Raw genomic sequence first — 18,220 nt, 5'->3', positions numbered from 1 at the left:
TAACCCTGTAGACTATCAAGCATGTTTATGATCTGAAAATAATCAGAATGTATTTGTTACTCCTCTGCAGGCAAGCTCATCCTCTTCTTCACGATCAGCTGCCTCTACAAGAGCAGACAGTGACAACAGTGACGACACAAAGTTGTGAGGAGACAAACTATGCCAAGAACAGAAAAAGAAACCTTCCAAATCCTCTTTCTTCAATCATTCTACACCTCTCAGAACTTGACTACTCCTAGGAGTGCCATACCTGTAAAGGACTGCAATCTCTTGCTGAAATGCAGTTGCCTGAAGTAAACGCTCCAGTGTAACTTGCATCCATTTAACACACTGCAATTGTACTTCATTGGCTTTCTGCCTTGTAAAGTGGGCAGTTAGTCACTTCCTTCTGTAAAGGCTTAAATAAGTGTAAGTAGAAAATTAAGTATAGTGCAGCAGAAGGCAGAAATGCTTTATAGATTTGTAAGCATCTTAGCCTTTTAAGGATAAGCTCTTAATAAAAAGCAATTGATTTCTCCCCATCTCCCAGGAGAGGCAGTTCTCCCCCTAATCCAAGTCCATCAGCTCAAGCTCTGTGGCAACTCTTCTATGTAATACTTACAGCTGTACAACTGCTGTGAAGTGGCACAAGCCAGAGTATTCTGTGCATTACACTCCTTACTCCTGCTAACATTGCAGAAATGTCTTTCAAACATTAAGCTAACTTCATAATCCATAAATCAAGATATTTAAGCACTATTCTTTCTCCACTGCATACAGTTGTGGATCATGGTAATTAGAATAGCGTACATAATTCAGTCCTGCACATTTGTTTAACTCCAAGTCAACACCACATTGTCTTGAATATGACATAAATGGCTTTGTAATACTGCTGCTGTATACTTTGTCTCTTTGCTGTACACTGAAGACAATCCAGAAATAAATCGTTTAGAGTGGCTATTCCCACCCACACCCCCAATCTTATCCTTACTGCCTAAGATTTATGTTCCAGAACAACTTTTAAACAAAGAAAGCCTAGGAGAGCAGCTATGGAAAGCTACAAGTCACATGAATAAAATTTACTTTTATGCCTTGAATTACACCAAGAAGGGGAAATGGGCTATTGTAGAAGAATACACAGGCTGTGGAGAACATCAGATTTACAGAATATAAGGAAACAGATTTGTAACATATAAGGTAAACAAGGCATAGCTGTGGTCTTTGACTTCACACTGAACTCCAGTAAAGAGGAATCCAAAACCTCAGTTCCAGTTACATATGGAGAGAAAACAAAGCTGAATCTCAGCAATAGAAAGCCAATCTCCAGCTCCCAAGAACAGCAGATACCAGTGATACACAGCAGTATGCACTCCATACGGAAATGGAGTGGAATTTCTCTCTATTTCACGTCTGCCAGGCAGCAAATCTTAGCCACTTTCTCGTTCACTTTCCAGCCAAATCTTTGGGTATGACAAAAAACAACTGTGATGCTTGCATGACATATTACAAAAGCTTATTTAATTCCACAGACCCAAACATTCAACTCCAGAATTGCCATCCTCTGAACCCCAATTATGAGTTGATTTTCAGAAGTAAAATCACATTTCCTTGGTGCCTTCTATGAAAATGTTCTTCTAACTGTAAAAAATCTTACCTTAGCCAACCTGCCATGCAAGTTCTGATGTCCCTAGTTACTGGTGTACCCAGGAGTGCCCTTACTCCTTGGCAATGAACAATCTCACATTCAATATGTGCATTCCCTTCCCTTCAAGCTGTGGCACCTTCATAAAATGAGCCACAGAACTTGATGATGACATGTGGAAGTTCAAGGAGCCAGTTACACTGCTGGAACACACACAGCATAGTGCTGGCCCCCTTCAAGTTTTGCAGTCCACAGGAGTTGCAGCAGTGCAGTTGAAAGGACGGAGAGCAGTGCATGACTGCAGTCCTACTTAGAGGGCCATGTGCTTTTCTGGAGCTTGTTTGTGGGCTAAATAGAGAAAGAGGATACTGGACAGTGCACTAACTAGGAATATCACATCAAACCAACGATGATAAAAGTTGAACTGGAGCTCTCCCAGGACTTCTGTAATAATAGTGCGATACTCCAGAGGCATACTCATCCGTATCAGGAGCACTGATGACACGAAGTACATACCCTGTAAATTAAAAACCAGAAAGTAGTGATTGTTTCACAACAACCCATGTGGCTAACATGGGTCAGCATACAAAGATTTTATTATATGTACACACTATGCATGCGTAAATACAGACAGGCATGCCTGAGGTTTTACATACTCACCATTATCTGTGCTAGAAGCAGAACAATAACATTGGAGGACTTGCTGCTGGAAATGGCATAGAAGAACTAGGGGAGAAATAAAAAAAGAGACACTGGAAATAGCAGTCAGATAAGTTTGATGTGCCTTAGGACAGCATGAAAGGACCATATTACTCAATACTTTTTCATGTAAAAAAAAAAAAAACCACAATAAAAAGCATATTTTCTGGAAGGGTTCCTGTACCCTACTTTCAGAAACCTGCACTCTTAGTCTTAAATGTGACTTTCCCTAAGCCAGTGGTGCCATGTGGTAAAAGTCATGTAACAATATATATTGAAGTTTACACTTAGGTACCAAAAGCCAGGTCAAGACAGTAAGTCACATGTCCCTTGAGCTAATGCCCTTCCAGTTCTACCAGCAGCTCAAACTAAGCAATCTAAATTCTTTTCATCATGATCTGATCAACATTATCCTAAGCCCTGGCTACAACACCATTTTGAACCCTCGCTTACATTTCACATCTCATTTAGCATCTACATCTATTCCCGACAGTAATAGCAATAGAGACTGAATGAGGAAATATACTGCAGAAGGTATTAAGGTATTTTTCCTGCCTTCCCCACTCTGCAAGTATTTATATTCAGCTTTCCTGGTCCAAAACAACATAAGAGTCCTGGCTCTTACCTTTGTAAGTGTGATTAATAATCCTCTGATAGAGGTAACAATGATTATTCCAACAAGAATAAAGGAAATGTGCTGAGACCAGAATTTCACCTGTATCAACAAGAATAATACAGTTAAATCTCTAATGCTAACTCCCTTTACACCTCATTGTATAGCTGCCAATTCTTCAGGGGTTTTGTATTTCCCAGTTGTACAGATATCCATTGTAGACAGGTTTATGAAACAGGCATTTTCACAAATATATTAGCAATTGCTTACTCCAAACAGAAAAACAGATTTAGCTTACACTAATCACAAAGAACCTTGTATTTACAGGGATATAGTTAAAAGGTACAAATGACAGAACACCTGTGTGCATGAGCAAATGTAATTATTTTGTAGTTAAATGTATTAATCTAAGCAAGTTGATTAACGTGTTTCCATTTGCCCAAAACAAACAACCAAATCACTGCCTCTCTGGCAAGACCACATTACCATCCCAGTATAAAATTCACATGAACGTGAAATTCATGGTGCATTTTCCCTTCCTTCTCACCAAGTCAGAAGTCAAGACATTCTCAGGGTTCTCTTTCTCTCTCACTATCAGCACCATGATTTTATTTACGTAAGATAGGAACCATTGAAAAGGCTATAAGAATTAATAAAGTCTCACATCAAACTGGATTCCCAGATAATTTACAGTGATCTCAATTCCTCTTGTGACTGGATCAGTCTTCCCCACACGGTCAAATACAATATTGATGGTTGCCTGCAAGAGAGATGGATTTACATTGAAACCAGAAGACAAACGCATACCCCACTGTTACACGCGAGACGTGTGACTCTTACTTTGCATCACCAAGGAAAGGGGCAGAGAGCAGTCAGATTGGCTAAGAAGGTAAAAATACACACGTGTAAGAATTGCTTGTCTAATGCTCTATATAAAAAGATAGATCCAGAGCTTTATTTCAGCCAAGAGCCAGTTTCTTTCAGAATTTCCAGAAGCAGGATTTTAAGGAAACTGGAGCATTACTTGAAGAACTGCATGTATAACATAACCTATGCAGGGTGTGACATTTGCATATGTCAACATAAAACACAAAAAAACATTTACATACCATGAAGATTTTCCAGACACAATAGATGGAGAAAAAATAACCCAAAAAATTGAAGTATTTTCCCTGGAAAGTTTTGGAGTACTCTATTCTCTCCTGGAAATACAAAAAGAGGGAGGGGAAAACAGAACACACAAAATAAGTATCATTTCCCCAATCCCCCAGAACACAAAATGTTAACGGAGCACCAACAGTAGCAAGCAGCTTTATCCCTCTATATCTCTTAATTCAAATGTTTCTGAACTCAAAAGTTTTAATTCAGAAGTTTCTGAATGGCTTTAGGAACATAGGGCACAGCCAGGTATGTATCTGAACTGGAAGGAAACTGCCATTTAGACCCCAAATTAAAGAAAGATCTTCATTCTGCCACATCACAATATTTCAACATTTAACTAACTGAACAACTTTCAATTTCTTGTAACATACATTTTCTTTCAAACTACTTCTGGGCAGTTCCTTTGCCATGTACCTTTGTTGCATGCAAGTCAGCAGTTTCCAGGAAAAGCTGCCGACTAAGCTCTTCTAGGGCATCCACTTCTTGCTGGATAAGGGACAGATCTGGCAAACCAGCATAGTCAAGGCTAGAATACATCACAAATTCTTTATTAAAAACAAAACATTCCCTCCCAACTTCAGCCCAAAGCCATATCTTTTGATCAATTTTTTGATCCTGATCAGTTTTTTGATTCTGTCTGAATGCTCTTTGTTAATACTGCACCCAAAGAAACCTCAAGGATACATACACCTTAGGGCAGCTTTCCAGTACCTAGAGGGCCTACAAGAAAGCTGGAGAGGGGCTTTTTTTAAGAGCAAGTAGTGACAGGATAAGGGGAATGGCTTTAAACTGAAACAAGGGAAATTTAGATTCTAAGAAGTTCTTCCCTGTGAGAGTGCTGAGGTGCTGGCACAGGGTGCCCAGAGAAGCTGTGGCTGCCCCATCCCTGGCAGTGTTTAAGGCCAGGTTGGATGGGGTTCTGAGTTACCTGGTCTAGTGGAAGGTGTCCCTGCCCACGGCAGGGGGTTGAAACTGGATGAGCCTTAAGGTTCCTTCCAACCCAAATCATTGTATATGTGATATATTTCACACTACCCCATTTTAAGCAGGTAGGCAGGACACAGCATTTAGGCAGTCATGCACAAGTTCTTTATTCCTCTGCCTGAAGAACACATTGCAGAAGAGAACCAGAGCTCTCAAAGACTGCTGCTCCACTTCAGTCTCCCTTGTCACTGAAGCACATCTCTCAATACGTCACTCTCACATCATTTTCATAAACAAAACTGCTGAGTAACTGCTTCAAGAGATTAGTGATTATTATGAAGAGTCTTGTCAAATAGTCAAATTGATTTTAACAGCTAGTAGGAACAGAGAGGAAGAAAAGAGTCATCAGCCTTAAATATGCAAACTGCACTCTTTAGGTGGTCTGGCAGAAACTACTGGCATGTAACTGTAAGTTAGATAAATACAGACCCTTGTAATACCCCAACAGATTCCCTCTAACCCTTTCACATTGGCAGAACAGCTTCTGTTCACCTGTTCCTATCCACCTTTCTGTCACACTGCTATAGCACCACTGGCCAGCCTATATCATGAGAACAATTTGCTTCCTGCCCTTCTTTTTCTCATGGCTTCCCAACATGGGCAGAAAACCAACTATAGGATAGGCAAATTGTTCCAGGACCTCAGTCAACCCCATTGTTTTGCTCAAGTACATCACAGGTTCTCCAGCCCAGAAGAGCATATTTCAAGTTACAAGAAAAATAGGCAGGTCACTCATATGAGTAGAAGACACATCAGAACAGAAAATTGCCTTCCACATCAGTGATGTGGTGGAGTAGACATCTGCACTGTAACACCATGATCAGAGGGCTGGAGCACCTCTCCTATGAAGATGGACTGAAAGAGTTGGGCTTGTTCAGCCTGGAGAAGAGAAGGCTCTGGAGCAGCCTTCCAGTACCTAAAGGAGGCCTACAAGAAATCTGGAGAGGGACTTTTTACAGGGACATATAACGATAGGACAAGGGGGAATGGCTTTAAACTGTAAGAGGGTAGATTTAGATTACCCACTATGAGAGTGGTGAGACACTGGAAGAGGTTGCCCTGAGAAGTTGTGTATGTCCCATTCCTGGGAGCGTTCTGGGCCAGACTGGATGAGGCTTTGAATCCCTCCCAACCCAAACCGTTCTATGGTTCCACGATAAGTGTGCATATCTGGCCTGCAATCTGCTGTACACCTCAACCATGGTGATGCAACACCACATTTACAGGGCAGGGCAGCAGTACACAACTCCCAACTGTATCACAGTAAAACTGTGTCCAACCTCTGGGCAAAAGGTCAGACAGTACAGTGCAAGACAGCAAACTTCCCAGGAGACATTAAGCCTTTTGCTCAGACTGCTGAAACACATTGAAACACAAATGCTTTGTAACTGGCCCAACTAAGGCTCTTCCTTTCAAAAGGGCGGGAAGCTGAAGCCACCTCCCAAGGCAGGGGCCAGCATGCAGATGAAGGATACTTTCACTGCCTGAAACAGATGTTGTAACACTTTTTATCATTCCCCAGAAGCCAGTGGGTTTGTTATGCACTTCTCCTCTCTGGAACATTGTCCTGTGAGCCACTGCTATCCTGAAAGAACAGAAAACACAAGTCCTTAGGGATAAAGTAGTTTAAAAAAAAAAAAAATCAAAATAAACCCCCCTTCAAAAAACAAGCCAACAAAAAAAACCCCAAAAAACCACAAGCCAAAACCCAAGAAACAAACAAAAAACCACCCCACAGTTCCTTAGAAGACACTGTTAAACTAAATTCACTGCAAACAGATGCTCTCCTTTCTTTCCCCCCTAAGCACCAATCTTGCTTCATAACATTATCTTGATTAGCTCTGGAGTAGAGCCCAGATCTAATCAAGCGAGATTCAGTGAGACACTTCCCAAGACTTCCATTCAGGATCCTGCTACAAACCTTAAAGGGATCTGAACCCAATTAAACCTAAGAATTCAAATGGATTTGTCAGTCATACGATTAGTCGCTTTCCTTCCCTCAAACACATGACTGTGCTATCTCAAGTTCAGGAAGACTTCTCATGCTCCTTCCTCCCCTTGAACACCTCTTTATCACTGCACAACCGCCTCCTCCATAGAACTGTGAGCACTGGATGGTATGCAGCAGCAGCAGCGCTCTGATATGCTGTCACACATACACTACTAGGCTGCATGACAATTTGTTATGAAGCAGAAACACATAAATCCATTATTGGACTGAACCACTGGATGCTTCAGGCAATCTGAACATGACTGCTAAAGCTAATTCCAACACTACAGCAGCAGCTGCGTATCATCCCTCACACTGCCATGTGCACCACTGCATAATCCCCACGAGCAGTGCTGGCTTCTGGCCTCATTCCCTCACATTTCTCCCCATTGAAATTTGTGAGCCAGTTATCCAGGCCTAAGCTGAAAACTATTCATAGGATTGTCAAGGTGATCCATGATTCCATAGTGTTTAGGCCTTTTCTTGTGGCTGCAGCCAGTATTGCTACATTTGGCACTGAGCCCTCTTCAAGGTTGTTGATAAGCACTGTAATTAAAAAAATCAGTCCTCCACATCCAGCAAAAGAAAAACCCTGGGGCACCCCACAAAACACACATAAAAGCACATACGGCCACAGACTACAAATAACAGATCTCAGAACAATCCAATTCATCCTTATAGCTGCCAAATACAAGAAATGCATTTTGAATCCTTGCTTTCTTCCCAGTACCTGATTCACAAGTTCCATCTGAAACCACCCACAGCATTGCAGCAAAAATGCAGCTATGTCAAGGCGAAGTACAAGGCTGTAAGTATACTAAGAGTAATCTTATTCTGAGAGGTAACAGGGATCTCTGTACCCATACAGCAGTCAGCAGTTTTGGAGAACTCATAAAAAGGATTCACAGGCAAAACCAACACATTTTGCATGTGTAGGTAAGTGATATATCTATGCCATATAGGCTGATTTTGACTCCAAAGGGAATCAGTGTCACGGAATCTAGGCATTTCAGACCTGGGGCTTAGTTATATCACACCTGCTAGAATGAGTACAAAGAACCTTCCAGTTGTAGAGGCAAGTTTCCATAAGGCTTTACTTGACTGTGCTCAGGAAGGAGAGAACAATAATTCATGTGCAAAAAGCACCAGGGAAAACCAACTTTTAACACCTATCTCCTACTGACAAAGAAGCCAATGTGAATAAGGGTTGGTATGAGACAAAAAGTCAAAATCAAAAAAGAAAACAAACAAGCTTTATGTTCCATTGCCTTACAACCCTTGTGTGCATTGGTAAGTTCTGAGTTATCAGTAGTGCTGAAAAGGCAGCGAGCAAGTAACTGACAATTTATGGAACAACAGCATTTACCCTGCTCTGTGAAATGCTGCTATTGCTGCCTGTTCTGACAAATGACTTGGATTGCATTTGGACTGATACAAATCTAACTTTTAAAGATCTGCTTTATATGGGTAAAGTCCAATTATGCAAGCCACTGCTCCCTGTCAAAGCAAAAAGAAGAAAACAATCCACAGAACTTGAGCTTCTGCTTTTTCTTGCACGTTTCTGAGGCTACATAGTTAGGGGAGGTTCTTTGTTGTTTTGTTTGGTTTTTTTTTAAATACAGTGACTTCAATAAAATTGCCAAGCAATTAACACACTATATGTGGCTCTTCATAATAGTTAGGTAGTTGATATATTCAGGCTTCCCAGCCATAGGAGGGCAAGAAAGTTTCAGTTACAAGTCCCAAACATCTTTATATTTATCCCAAAATCACTCTCCCTGGACTAGAGGTCAACAAAACAAAAGAGCACAGACTCAAATGCAGCACTACACAACATCTTTTCACTCCATAGCCAGTATTTTAGTATGCCCAATTAAACCTGAGTAATTAAATTCTCTTATACTCTCACACATGACCACAGATACCGAGTTCACATTTGCTCACCACTTAACATTTACAAAGTGGAAGAAAAATGTAATGCTTTAACTACACTTTCATATGCTAATACTGATCAGCAGATACACATGTTGGTGACTAATTCAGCAAGGTTAGACTACCCAAAAGCTGCCCTGTCGTACCTTAAAAGGTTCCATCAAAACATCAGTGCACCAAAAGCAAAGTCTGGGGGACTGCTGTGAGAATTCGGTGTCAGGCAGTCAAACCTTTGCAATGACTATGGTAATTGTATCTATTCTGCACAATCAGTTAAGGCATGTAATATGTAATTTGTAACAGCAGACAAAAAAAGACTTCTCAGTGTAAATGAAATTACCTTGTTTCCAAAAGTAGCTTCTTTGGGGTACATGAAATAAGCTAAACCCACAAAAGCAGAGCTCTGATGGCATGCTTGTATGCTACACTACATTCACATTAGCAATGTTTGCAATTCTTCAGAACTTAACTAATGTAAACCTTGCCATCTGCAGGAAGGTAACTGTGTCCACACAAGCTCACTAGCCAGCTCTGATCAGGAAATGCCAGATCCACAGAGCAGGAGAGTGCTCAGTATGTACGAACTCACTTTTGTACTGAAGCCACCAGTAAGAGAACCAGCCTAGGTGGCTTACAGTTCGCTTATGCAGCAGGAAAGATGCCCCCCTTACAGTCTAGTCAAGCTGCCATCACAGTTACAATTTGTCTTGGAAGCATAATCTGTGCCGCTGCAGTAAGAAAGTGTATTACTTAGTGCAGATGTCTGAGTAAAAAACCAAAGTTGCTTATCAGGCCAGAGTGAAACACCACACAGCTCAGCCCAATTCAGCCTCCTGTTTCGCTGGAACACATAGCCCCAACAAGTCTAATAATTTTGGTAATTTCAAGAACCACCTTATTGACTGAAAATCCTTGAAATAAATAATTTCATGTTACTGCTGCCTTCTCACCTTTTTTTCTTGCTAACAATCATGTCCATAGTCTGAAGGAGTCGTCGCTCCAAAGCCAGAATATCTGCATCTGTCACATTCCTGCAAAACAAAGACCCCCAGTTAGGTCTGCTATCCCATTTCAGAGGAAATGGGCACATGTCCATGAAACAAAGAAGAGAGAAGCCTGTATAAGAACACGTTTCACCAATGGAAATGGTTCTAGCATGTAGACATGGCAAGAGCTAGATTCAGAAAACAAAGTTATGAAAAAGCTTGAATCAATGCCACAGGAAAAGCAGAATAACAAACTCAAAAAGGTGGACAACATATTTCATGAGGCAGCAGTTACCTGAGAAAGTAGGACATGTAAGTGTATGGACAGTTGACAGCTCCAAATCCTGACAGCAAAGCCATAAGTGTCACCCCAATCACACCCACACGGCTGATGAGCTGTTCTATAGACAGGATTCCTGAGAAAGGAAAAGAATGGCATTAGTGACCTTGCTCCCTTTACTCTGTTCCACACTAGGTGCCTTCACAACCCAACACACATACAGAGCTGCTTAATTAATCCAGCTGCCTTCCTACTGCAATGACCAAAGGTAATACAGAGTAAAGACAGGGACTATGAAAAGAGAGACAGAAAGTCTCCCTGAAAAAGCACGTTATCATGCTTAGAAACAGGGATGGGAAATTAGCTATGAAGAAGCCCAAGACAGATCTGGAGAGGACTCAGTATTTTGCATCTAAATTAATAAAACAGTGACTGCACTTTGCTGAGGTGAGAACATGGATCATGCGCCAGACACTATAATGAAAGCATCTTTCACAAAACCACTTCTGCAATAACCAGGATTGAGTTACCAAACCTGTTAGTTCTGACAAACTAGCCCAAAAATGTCTGAACCATAGAGAGGAAGCCCTATCCTGTCATTAAAATTTAACTGTCATTAAAAGCAACCCCTCCTGATCAGATGCAATTTGTGCTTGTAGGCCAGTGTGCAACACCAGGTTGGACAGAGCCTTGGGTGCCATGGTCTAGTGTGAGGCGTCCCTGCCATGGTCTTAAGGTCCTTTCCAACCCAAACCATTCTATGGTTCTATGACTACAGCATGGGAAGTTTATGCTGCTCCTGGCTGCTTATATTCTTCCTGTGACACATACATGTTGTTGAGGTGACCACCAAAAAGGCATTCCACCTGAGCACCAAGTGGACTCTAAAACATAGAGTCACGTAATACAGCATGAACATCAAGCCTGTGCTGTAACCAACACCAAGCACTGAAGTTACATTTATTCTTCTCAGCTATTAAACACAGAGCTCAACCTGTCTTCTCAGGATACAGTGCCATGTGCTACTAAACAACACTCACTTTTTAGGGAGCTAGTTACAGAGCAGCTGCCACACACAGCACATTTGGAGCTTACATGACTGCAAAGCTGAGATGGCCAAGCGCCAAGCCACATTTCATGCTTCAGAGGAGGGGAATAAATGATGAAAACAAGGCAAAAAGACTTCACAAAGGGAGACTGAGACACCCAGTCATGTGCAGCTGCATAGAGATTTACACGAGCTACAGAATGTGCTACAATACACTGGCCTTTTGCCCCACACGCTGTCAGAGAGCAACAGTTAAAACAGAGGTGTCTTCCAAAATGACATGACATTCCACTGGTTAAAGCAATGCTTCCCACTAAAACTGACAGCAACCCTAACTCTTTTGATTAGCTCCTTTAGGATACGGTATGTAACTGCATAAAGTATAACCTTCCTTCTACTGTGAGCTCCCAAACTCAGGTCTAGAGAACATGCTGCAGACCAACCAGGGCTCCTGACTCAGAGCCCTTGACTGATGGTTCATTTCCAAGCTGCATCACACTGGCCACCACCATCCCCAGGCAAGCCACTCCGTGACACAAGGTGCCACTGCTGGTACTTGAAAGGGTCCCACTAGTCCACACAATTCCCCATGCATGGGGGGGGGGGCACAATGAGAAAGACACTACAGGTAACACAGTGTACGGGGTTCATTAGGCATAGCCTCCCTCCACAATAGGATCCCACCTGTCTGCATTGGGCCACTGCCACATGATACAGCCCTGCAACAGCTTTGTCCATAAATGCAGGAGAGCAGCACTCCAGCTGGGGAAAAAAGTAAAATAGAATCCTGTGCTCTAGCCTTATATCTATAGCTGGTAGATAAGGCACTGTACAACTGTTAAGTGGAGCCATCACCCTGTAAAGCAGAAGTTAAAACAAGAAAACACCCCACTACCAGTTCTGCAAGCCTGCAGTTGTTACACAGCTTCACAGAACCTTTTCAATGGTCTGAAGAGGATTACCTAAGCCCCATGGCTAAGTTCCCATTGGGTTATTATATTCTGCCAACTCAAGCACCTTCTGCTACTCAAAGTGGCTACGTGTTTTTCTTGGCAACGAAACCCTGAGCAGAGGGATCTGCACTGTATGCTAGCTGCTGTATTTCAGTGGCAAATGGCACAATTACAAAACACAGAAACACACTTTCTCTTAGGGTAGTTTTAGGATCAGAGATGAAAAGGTGAGCAGACCCTGGCTGCGGTATCCCTCACTTTTTCTCTTACAGATTAGTACACAGTAGCTTCCTAGAGAACAGAGAGATTAAGCTGACCTTTATCTACACAGACAGATATATTTCACCTATTTGAGTGAAACTAACCAAGTCTCACCTGATGAGAACAATGTATGACCATTTTTCCAGCGCAGGGGATAAGGGCAACATAATTTACACAGGAACCCCAGGTGATAAATGGTTTGGTTCTGTAGTGTTATAGTCCTTTGGCACACTTAAGAGCCTGGAGGATTCAGTATATACAGGCACATGCTAACAAACTCTGCTGGACCTAAACTAGCCCAAGAGAACACAGTATCTTCACACTATAAATACTCTTGGCTCCATGACTGTAACACAGAGATACCCAAGCTAACTCTGCACATAAATGGCTCTGGCATCCAGCAGGACTCACTAACTCACATTCTAATACCATGCAACTGTACAGGCTCAGGTGGTGTACAAAGCTGTACTGAAGCTAGCATGCACTGCCAGACATATTGCTAGCTATAGTCCACGAAACTCTGGTGTTTAGGCACCCTGTCATGTTTTCTCAACTGGACAGCCATCTATGCTAAACTAATCTGATTTCAGTCCCAAGAAACATTATTCTGATTGAAAGAGGTCAGATGAAGGATTGGTTGTCCATTTACTTCTTAAATAAATTATCCTTAGTCTCCACAAGAAAAGAAACGAGTGAACAAAAATTGTGGTCAACTTTTTGTGGAGATGGAGTTTGTGTCCTCAAAGAGTATGCTGTGTTCTTACATAGTCTAGGTTCAGCTAAGACTCACTCACTTCCATAAAGTTTTCCTGTGGTACTGGAAGAAAACTAATGCACATAACTCAGATGTATCCACCCACTTCTGTCAGTCTGACAACCTTCAAACTGCAGATTTCAAAGCAGAGCATACCCTGAGTTGCAGAACTACTTTCTACAGTCTCAAATGTACAGCTGAGAAAAATATTTCCAAGATAAAAGTGAGATAACAAAGGAATAGGGAAGAATATGAAACTCACCATGTTTTGGACTGAGGATAGGAAACGGATCCCCCAACTTCCAAAAGAAATACATGAATGTCAACCACAGAACACACGCAAAAAGCAGTTTCTGTCTGTGCACTAATGAGAGATAAAAAACAGTATTTTAAAGACATTCTTTCTTTAGGGCTTTTTCTAGCTTGAAAAATTGCTAAATTGGTCCAAAGGCTGCTTTGACTGCAGGCAGTCAAAACTGACAGAGCTCCAGTTAGCAGTATGCACCCTGCCCCTTCCTACAGGATCAGCTATTTGGGAGACCACCGCCTGAAAGAGCTGATGCAGCCACACAACCACTTTGGCTTTCCCCCATAGACATATGAAAGGGTCTGCACCATGAACAGGTGATTGCTTAGCTGTGTCTTTCTTGTTTGACCCTGAACATGAAACTTGACAACTTCATGCCAAAACTATACGTTTAATACTCCCAACCTACATACCTACGCTTAATACAAAAGAGCAATAAATATCAGTAGCTTGTAAGTGCCCATTAGTGCATGGAAGAGGCTTCATCCAGGCAGCAGTAAGCAAAAAAAGCAAAAGTAATTTATTGAGCTTTTCTGCCTCAAGAGTGATTTATTGAGCTTTTCTGCCTCCTTTCTTTCACCCCCTAGCAGAACAACACAGTCTTGCCAAGGGTTCCAGAGTCTGGCTGAAAGCTTAAAATTGTAAGGGAACACATCCTCTATAGTGCTCAACTCTGTTAAAATCCATGAAGAAAGGATACACTTGCTGGGGTCAGGTAAAATATCTTGTAACTGCTTAACAGTTCATGCTAAAGCATTGAATTCCAAAGGGAAGTCATCTAGACAGAACAAAGGAAGGAGTGAGCAAGCCATGTCTCTCAGGAAAGTGATTTTTCATTTGCACGTTTAGTCTCACATTATCAGCCCCTCTGCCATAAACCAGGTACTCACACAATCTGATATTGCTCACAACAAAGTAACCAATGTAGAAGGGCACCATGAAGACTAGGATGAGCAAAATGACACACAGGTTCAGCTTCCAGTGAAAGTATCGAGAGCTAAAATAAAGCCAAAATAACGATTACAGTAATACAGCACATTTCTCAAGGACAACTGCATTTCAACACAATCCTGTCAACTACACCAAGCATTGGAAAATATAGGCTTAGGATATAGAATATTCTGGATTTTGTTTGCTGTTTGGGGAGGTGGAGGGTGTTTGCTTTGTTTGGTTTGGGTTTTTTTTGGTTTGGTTTTTTTTTTTTTTTTTTTAAACACAGAGCTCAAAAGTGTGCATTTCAAAATTAACAGCTACCCAGAAAACCACACTGGGCTATTTTATCCAGCACTGTATTTTCTATGGTGACTACTGCCAGCTGCAGCATGATTCATTCAATTTACCACCCATCCAGTTGAACAATAAATCAAAACTAAGTATGAGCAGCAAGTAATTCTGTAATGAGTGGCTGAGTCAAAAAAAGGCTAACTCAAATTGAAAAGATTAAAACATTTAATGCTCGTAATTCAACACATTTCACTCCAGAGTGAGCTGTTCCATGTGCAAGACATTGCAAAGCAACAGTTTAAAAATACACATGTATATCAAAATGACTGATGCTCCTCTGAGCAAAACAGATTAGTCAAATGCAGATGAGACTTATCTTGGCTGAGCTGACCATTTGCTTAGGTTGAACAGAAAAATACATGTCCAGTGCCCAATATTAACTTGTAACTTCTTTATGCCTCAGGGAAGGAGAAATTATGATGATCCTTGTCACTTTTTCCTAGGTAGTTCAGAAGCAAACATTTTTATCCATCGTGATGTCCAGCCCTTTACTGAAACTTATAAAAGCATTCTCCTCACGTAGCTGCAAGCTCTACAGATTAATAACATACAGTCAGAACTTGCCTTTCAACTCCTTTGACTGCTCTCTTACACTAGTATGATGAGAGAGAATAAATCGGAAACCCAGCTAGCCTCTACATGTTACTGTTCTATCTTCTCTTTCCTACTGACTTCTGAAGTAGACAGTTTTTAGCATCCCTTTATGTAGAAGTCCCCACCCTATATCAAGGGAGGATGCGCCTTTGATTCACAAATACCATATTATTACAGAAGTAGTTTTCACTCCCCAATTACCTTCACATTCGCTGTTCCGACCACCACAGAAACACTAGTTGCTTATAGTTTCTATTGTCCTTAACTTCTGAAAAGTGCTCTTCAGCATGATCTGAAACTTTACAGTACTCCCATAAAAGATACTGTTTCTTTTAACTTCACAAATGGAGAAAGTCCAAGACTAAAGCCTTGCCCCAGGGACCTAGACCACGCTAAAAGCAATTGCATGGAAAATCAGAAGCTTATAGCTTCTAGTCTCATATTCTGTCAAATAAACAAACATAGCGGCTCAAACATCTTCACTGAGTTCTTGACTATCTTCTCACAGAATTTTCCCAATCCAAGACTAGTCCAGTAATTTAGAAGCTGGACTGAAGATACTGCAGAATACAAGGCAGGCTAGTCCTCATGTGAGCTCATGGACTCACCTGCTGTTCAGCACTCCTAAAATCTCAAAGATGATGAGTTCAAACATGGTACAAGAGAAGGCAAAAGTCACAGAGAAGATCACCTGGACCACATACTGTCGCACCTGCAATGGAGAAAAAAGCCAGAGACATCAGCTATTTCCACTGCCAGAATGACATCCCGATATCCCTCAGGTAGCAAAAACAAATCGCAAGGTACAACGGCACATGACTGGGTCTCTTCTTTCAAGGCACCTTGCTCTTTATCTAAACAGGAAGTAACCAACAGCCTGTTGGAAACAGAGAGCAACCTCATAAGCTGCTCAGTATTACACTGATTGCAGCTATTGGCACATTTAACAGAGATGCTTTACACAGAAGGTATGTCAAATGTGCAATGCTCTATGCCAACTTGAGAGACTCCCTATTAACAGAGCTCTTTGATCTTAACCTTAGACTTTAAAATAAGATCCACAGCAGAAAAACTTTTCAGGTCTGAATTTGGCTCACACTTCAGCCATCTCTAACCATCTAACCATCTCTCTCATAAATCTCTAGAGATAAGAGAATGCAGCAGTTTTATCCCCATCCAATTCTCAAAAGCAACTTAGACACAATGAACACATCTCACCGAGTTTAAAGTTAGCACTGAATTTGATTTTGTCTCAAAATGTTTACAATTACATAAGGCAGGCTTACTCAAACAAAAAGCAAAACAGTTTCCTATCATCCCTGCACCTCCTCCATATTTATTATTTTTATTTAACAGTAGCCAATACGGAAACTTTCACTGGCCTCAGAAGAATCCATTTCCTCAGGTATCGAGGAGTCTTTCAAATAGAAGCACAAGTGGGAAGTAAAATGAAAGTAACTGTAGAGACACTTAAGATAAGAGGGGTTAAAGAGAAGGGTCAAATGCAGTTTTAAAACTATTTCTACAATTGGGAGTAATTTTTAAGATACGGACTTTTAATGAATGGTCCCTTCTCACCTCATAATCCTTGAAGAGCTTGCGCATGAAGAATAGCCACCCAAATCCAAAGAACAGAACCTGCAGAAGAGATGAAGCACTTAACATTTGTATCCAGCAACTTGCAAAACATAAAGCCACTTCACTACTGACTGCAGATTAAATAAATGAAAACAGCTGGGCCAAAGTAATCAATATCCACAAAGGACTAAAACTTGTCATGGAACCAGAGAGAGAAGAATATTTTAAATATTCAAGTGTAGCAGACACAGAAGGCTATAACATTATGGAAGATGCAGTCCAGACACTCCAGTTTTGTATTCCCAGTTCTCAGAATCCCTCAGTTCCTGGCCCACCAGAATCCTTTGCACTGTTGTTTTTTTTTCTCTCTTCTAATGTACAGAATTAAAGCTTATAGTTTTTACAGAAAACACAGTAATGAAAGCAAAGTGAACACTTGAATGTCCACAACATACATGTCTTCCAGGTATGAGTAAATTTCATAAACATATCTGCTGTTGCTTTAAGAGTAGAAGTGCATTTGATCTTTCTGGATCTGGTTACACACTGACACAATATGGGTGAAAAGTGTTAAAAGCATCTCAAAACTAGGGAGAAGGCAGGGTTGAATGTCTCAAACCACAATCCGGAATTGCAAAAGCAACATAGACAAGGAAGGTGACACAGGACAAGCCAGTAACACTTTCAGTGGCTCTCTGAACACTTTACAGAATTCACTTCAGTTTCACACACACCTGAAGAGACAAACTCCATGTCACAGCTATTTTGCAGATGACTTAAATGAAAAATACAAATTAAGGAATGTGGTCAAAATTGTAATTACCAATCTTCAGAATGTAAAAGGAAACTGTTGTCAGGCCTGACATGGGTAGCCCCATCTATTCCTCAGAAGACATGAAAACAAGTGTGGTGGTTTAAAAGAACTCAAGCAAAAAAAGCATTCAGAAAATATTAAGCATTCTTTATAAATGCAGCTTTGACTAAAGAAAAGAGAAAAATCAGTATATGTCATGAAGAATGGGACCAAGACAGTATTTCTTCTCAGAGCACATGGAAAAGGCCAGAGCACTGTGACTCCCTGGGAAGATGGGAAACTTTCAGACACAAATTCAGGAATCATTGTGGATGATTCCACTGTGGTTCAGGAGTAACCGGATCCCAGCAGTGGCAAAGAC

At 41.2% G+C, this 18,220-nt stretch overlaps 1 protein-coding gene across 1 annotated transcript; it reads right to left on the bottom strand.

The window, feature by feature from the left end:
- Nucleotides 1–1,484: 1,484 nt before the first annotated feature.
- On the bottom strand, nt 1,485–17,986 carry LOC104410183 (Golgi pH regulator). The gene is made up of 14 exons (XM_010020279.1): nt 17,970–17,986; nt 17,046–17,124; nt 16,076–16,179; nt 14,480–14,586; nt 13,545–13,646; nt 10,282–10,402; nt 9,951–10,031; nt 6,554–6,663; nt 4,509–4,597; nt 4,043–4,135; nt 3,598–3,693; nt 2,946–3,035; nt 2,282–2,347; nt 1,485–2,138 (listed from the first exon to the last, which is right to left on the bottom strand). The coding sequence occupies exons 1-14, from the start codon at nt 17,984–17,986 to the stop codon at nt 1,932–1,934; spliced, it is 1,362 nt and encodes a 453-aa protein (XP_010018581.1). The 3' UTR covers nt 1,485–1,931.
- Between the last annotated feature and the right edge of the window lie 234 nt (nt 17,987–18,220).

This window comes from Nestor notabilis, unplaced genomic scaffold, assembly GCF_000696875.1.
Source record: "Nestor notabilis isolate BGI_N333 unplaced genomic scaffold, ASM69687v1 scaffold1218, whole genome shotgun sequence".
Taxonomy (NCBI): Eukaryota; Metazoa; Chordata; class Aves; order Psittaciformes; family Psittacidae; genus Nestor; species Nestor notabilis.
The sequence above is the reverse complement of the archived record's forward strand: the minus strand, read 5'-3'. Positions and strand labels throughout refer to the sequence as shown.

Coding starts and splice junctions, on each gene's coding strand:
- LOC104410183 (XM_010020279.1), bottom strand. Junction 16,180..17,045: donor AGCTCTTCAAGGATTATGAG/GTGAGAAGGGAC, acceptor TCTCCATTGCAG/GTGCGACAGTATGTGGTCCA. Junction 13,647..14,479: donor TGTGAGCAATATCAGATTGT/GTGAGTACCTGG, acceptor ATCTCTCATTAG/TGCACAGACAGAAACTGCTT.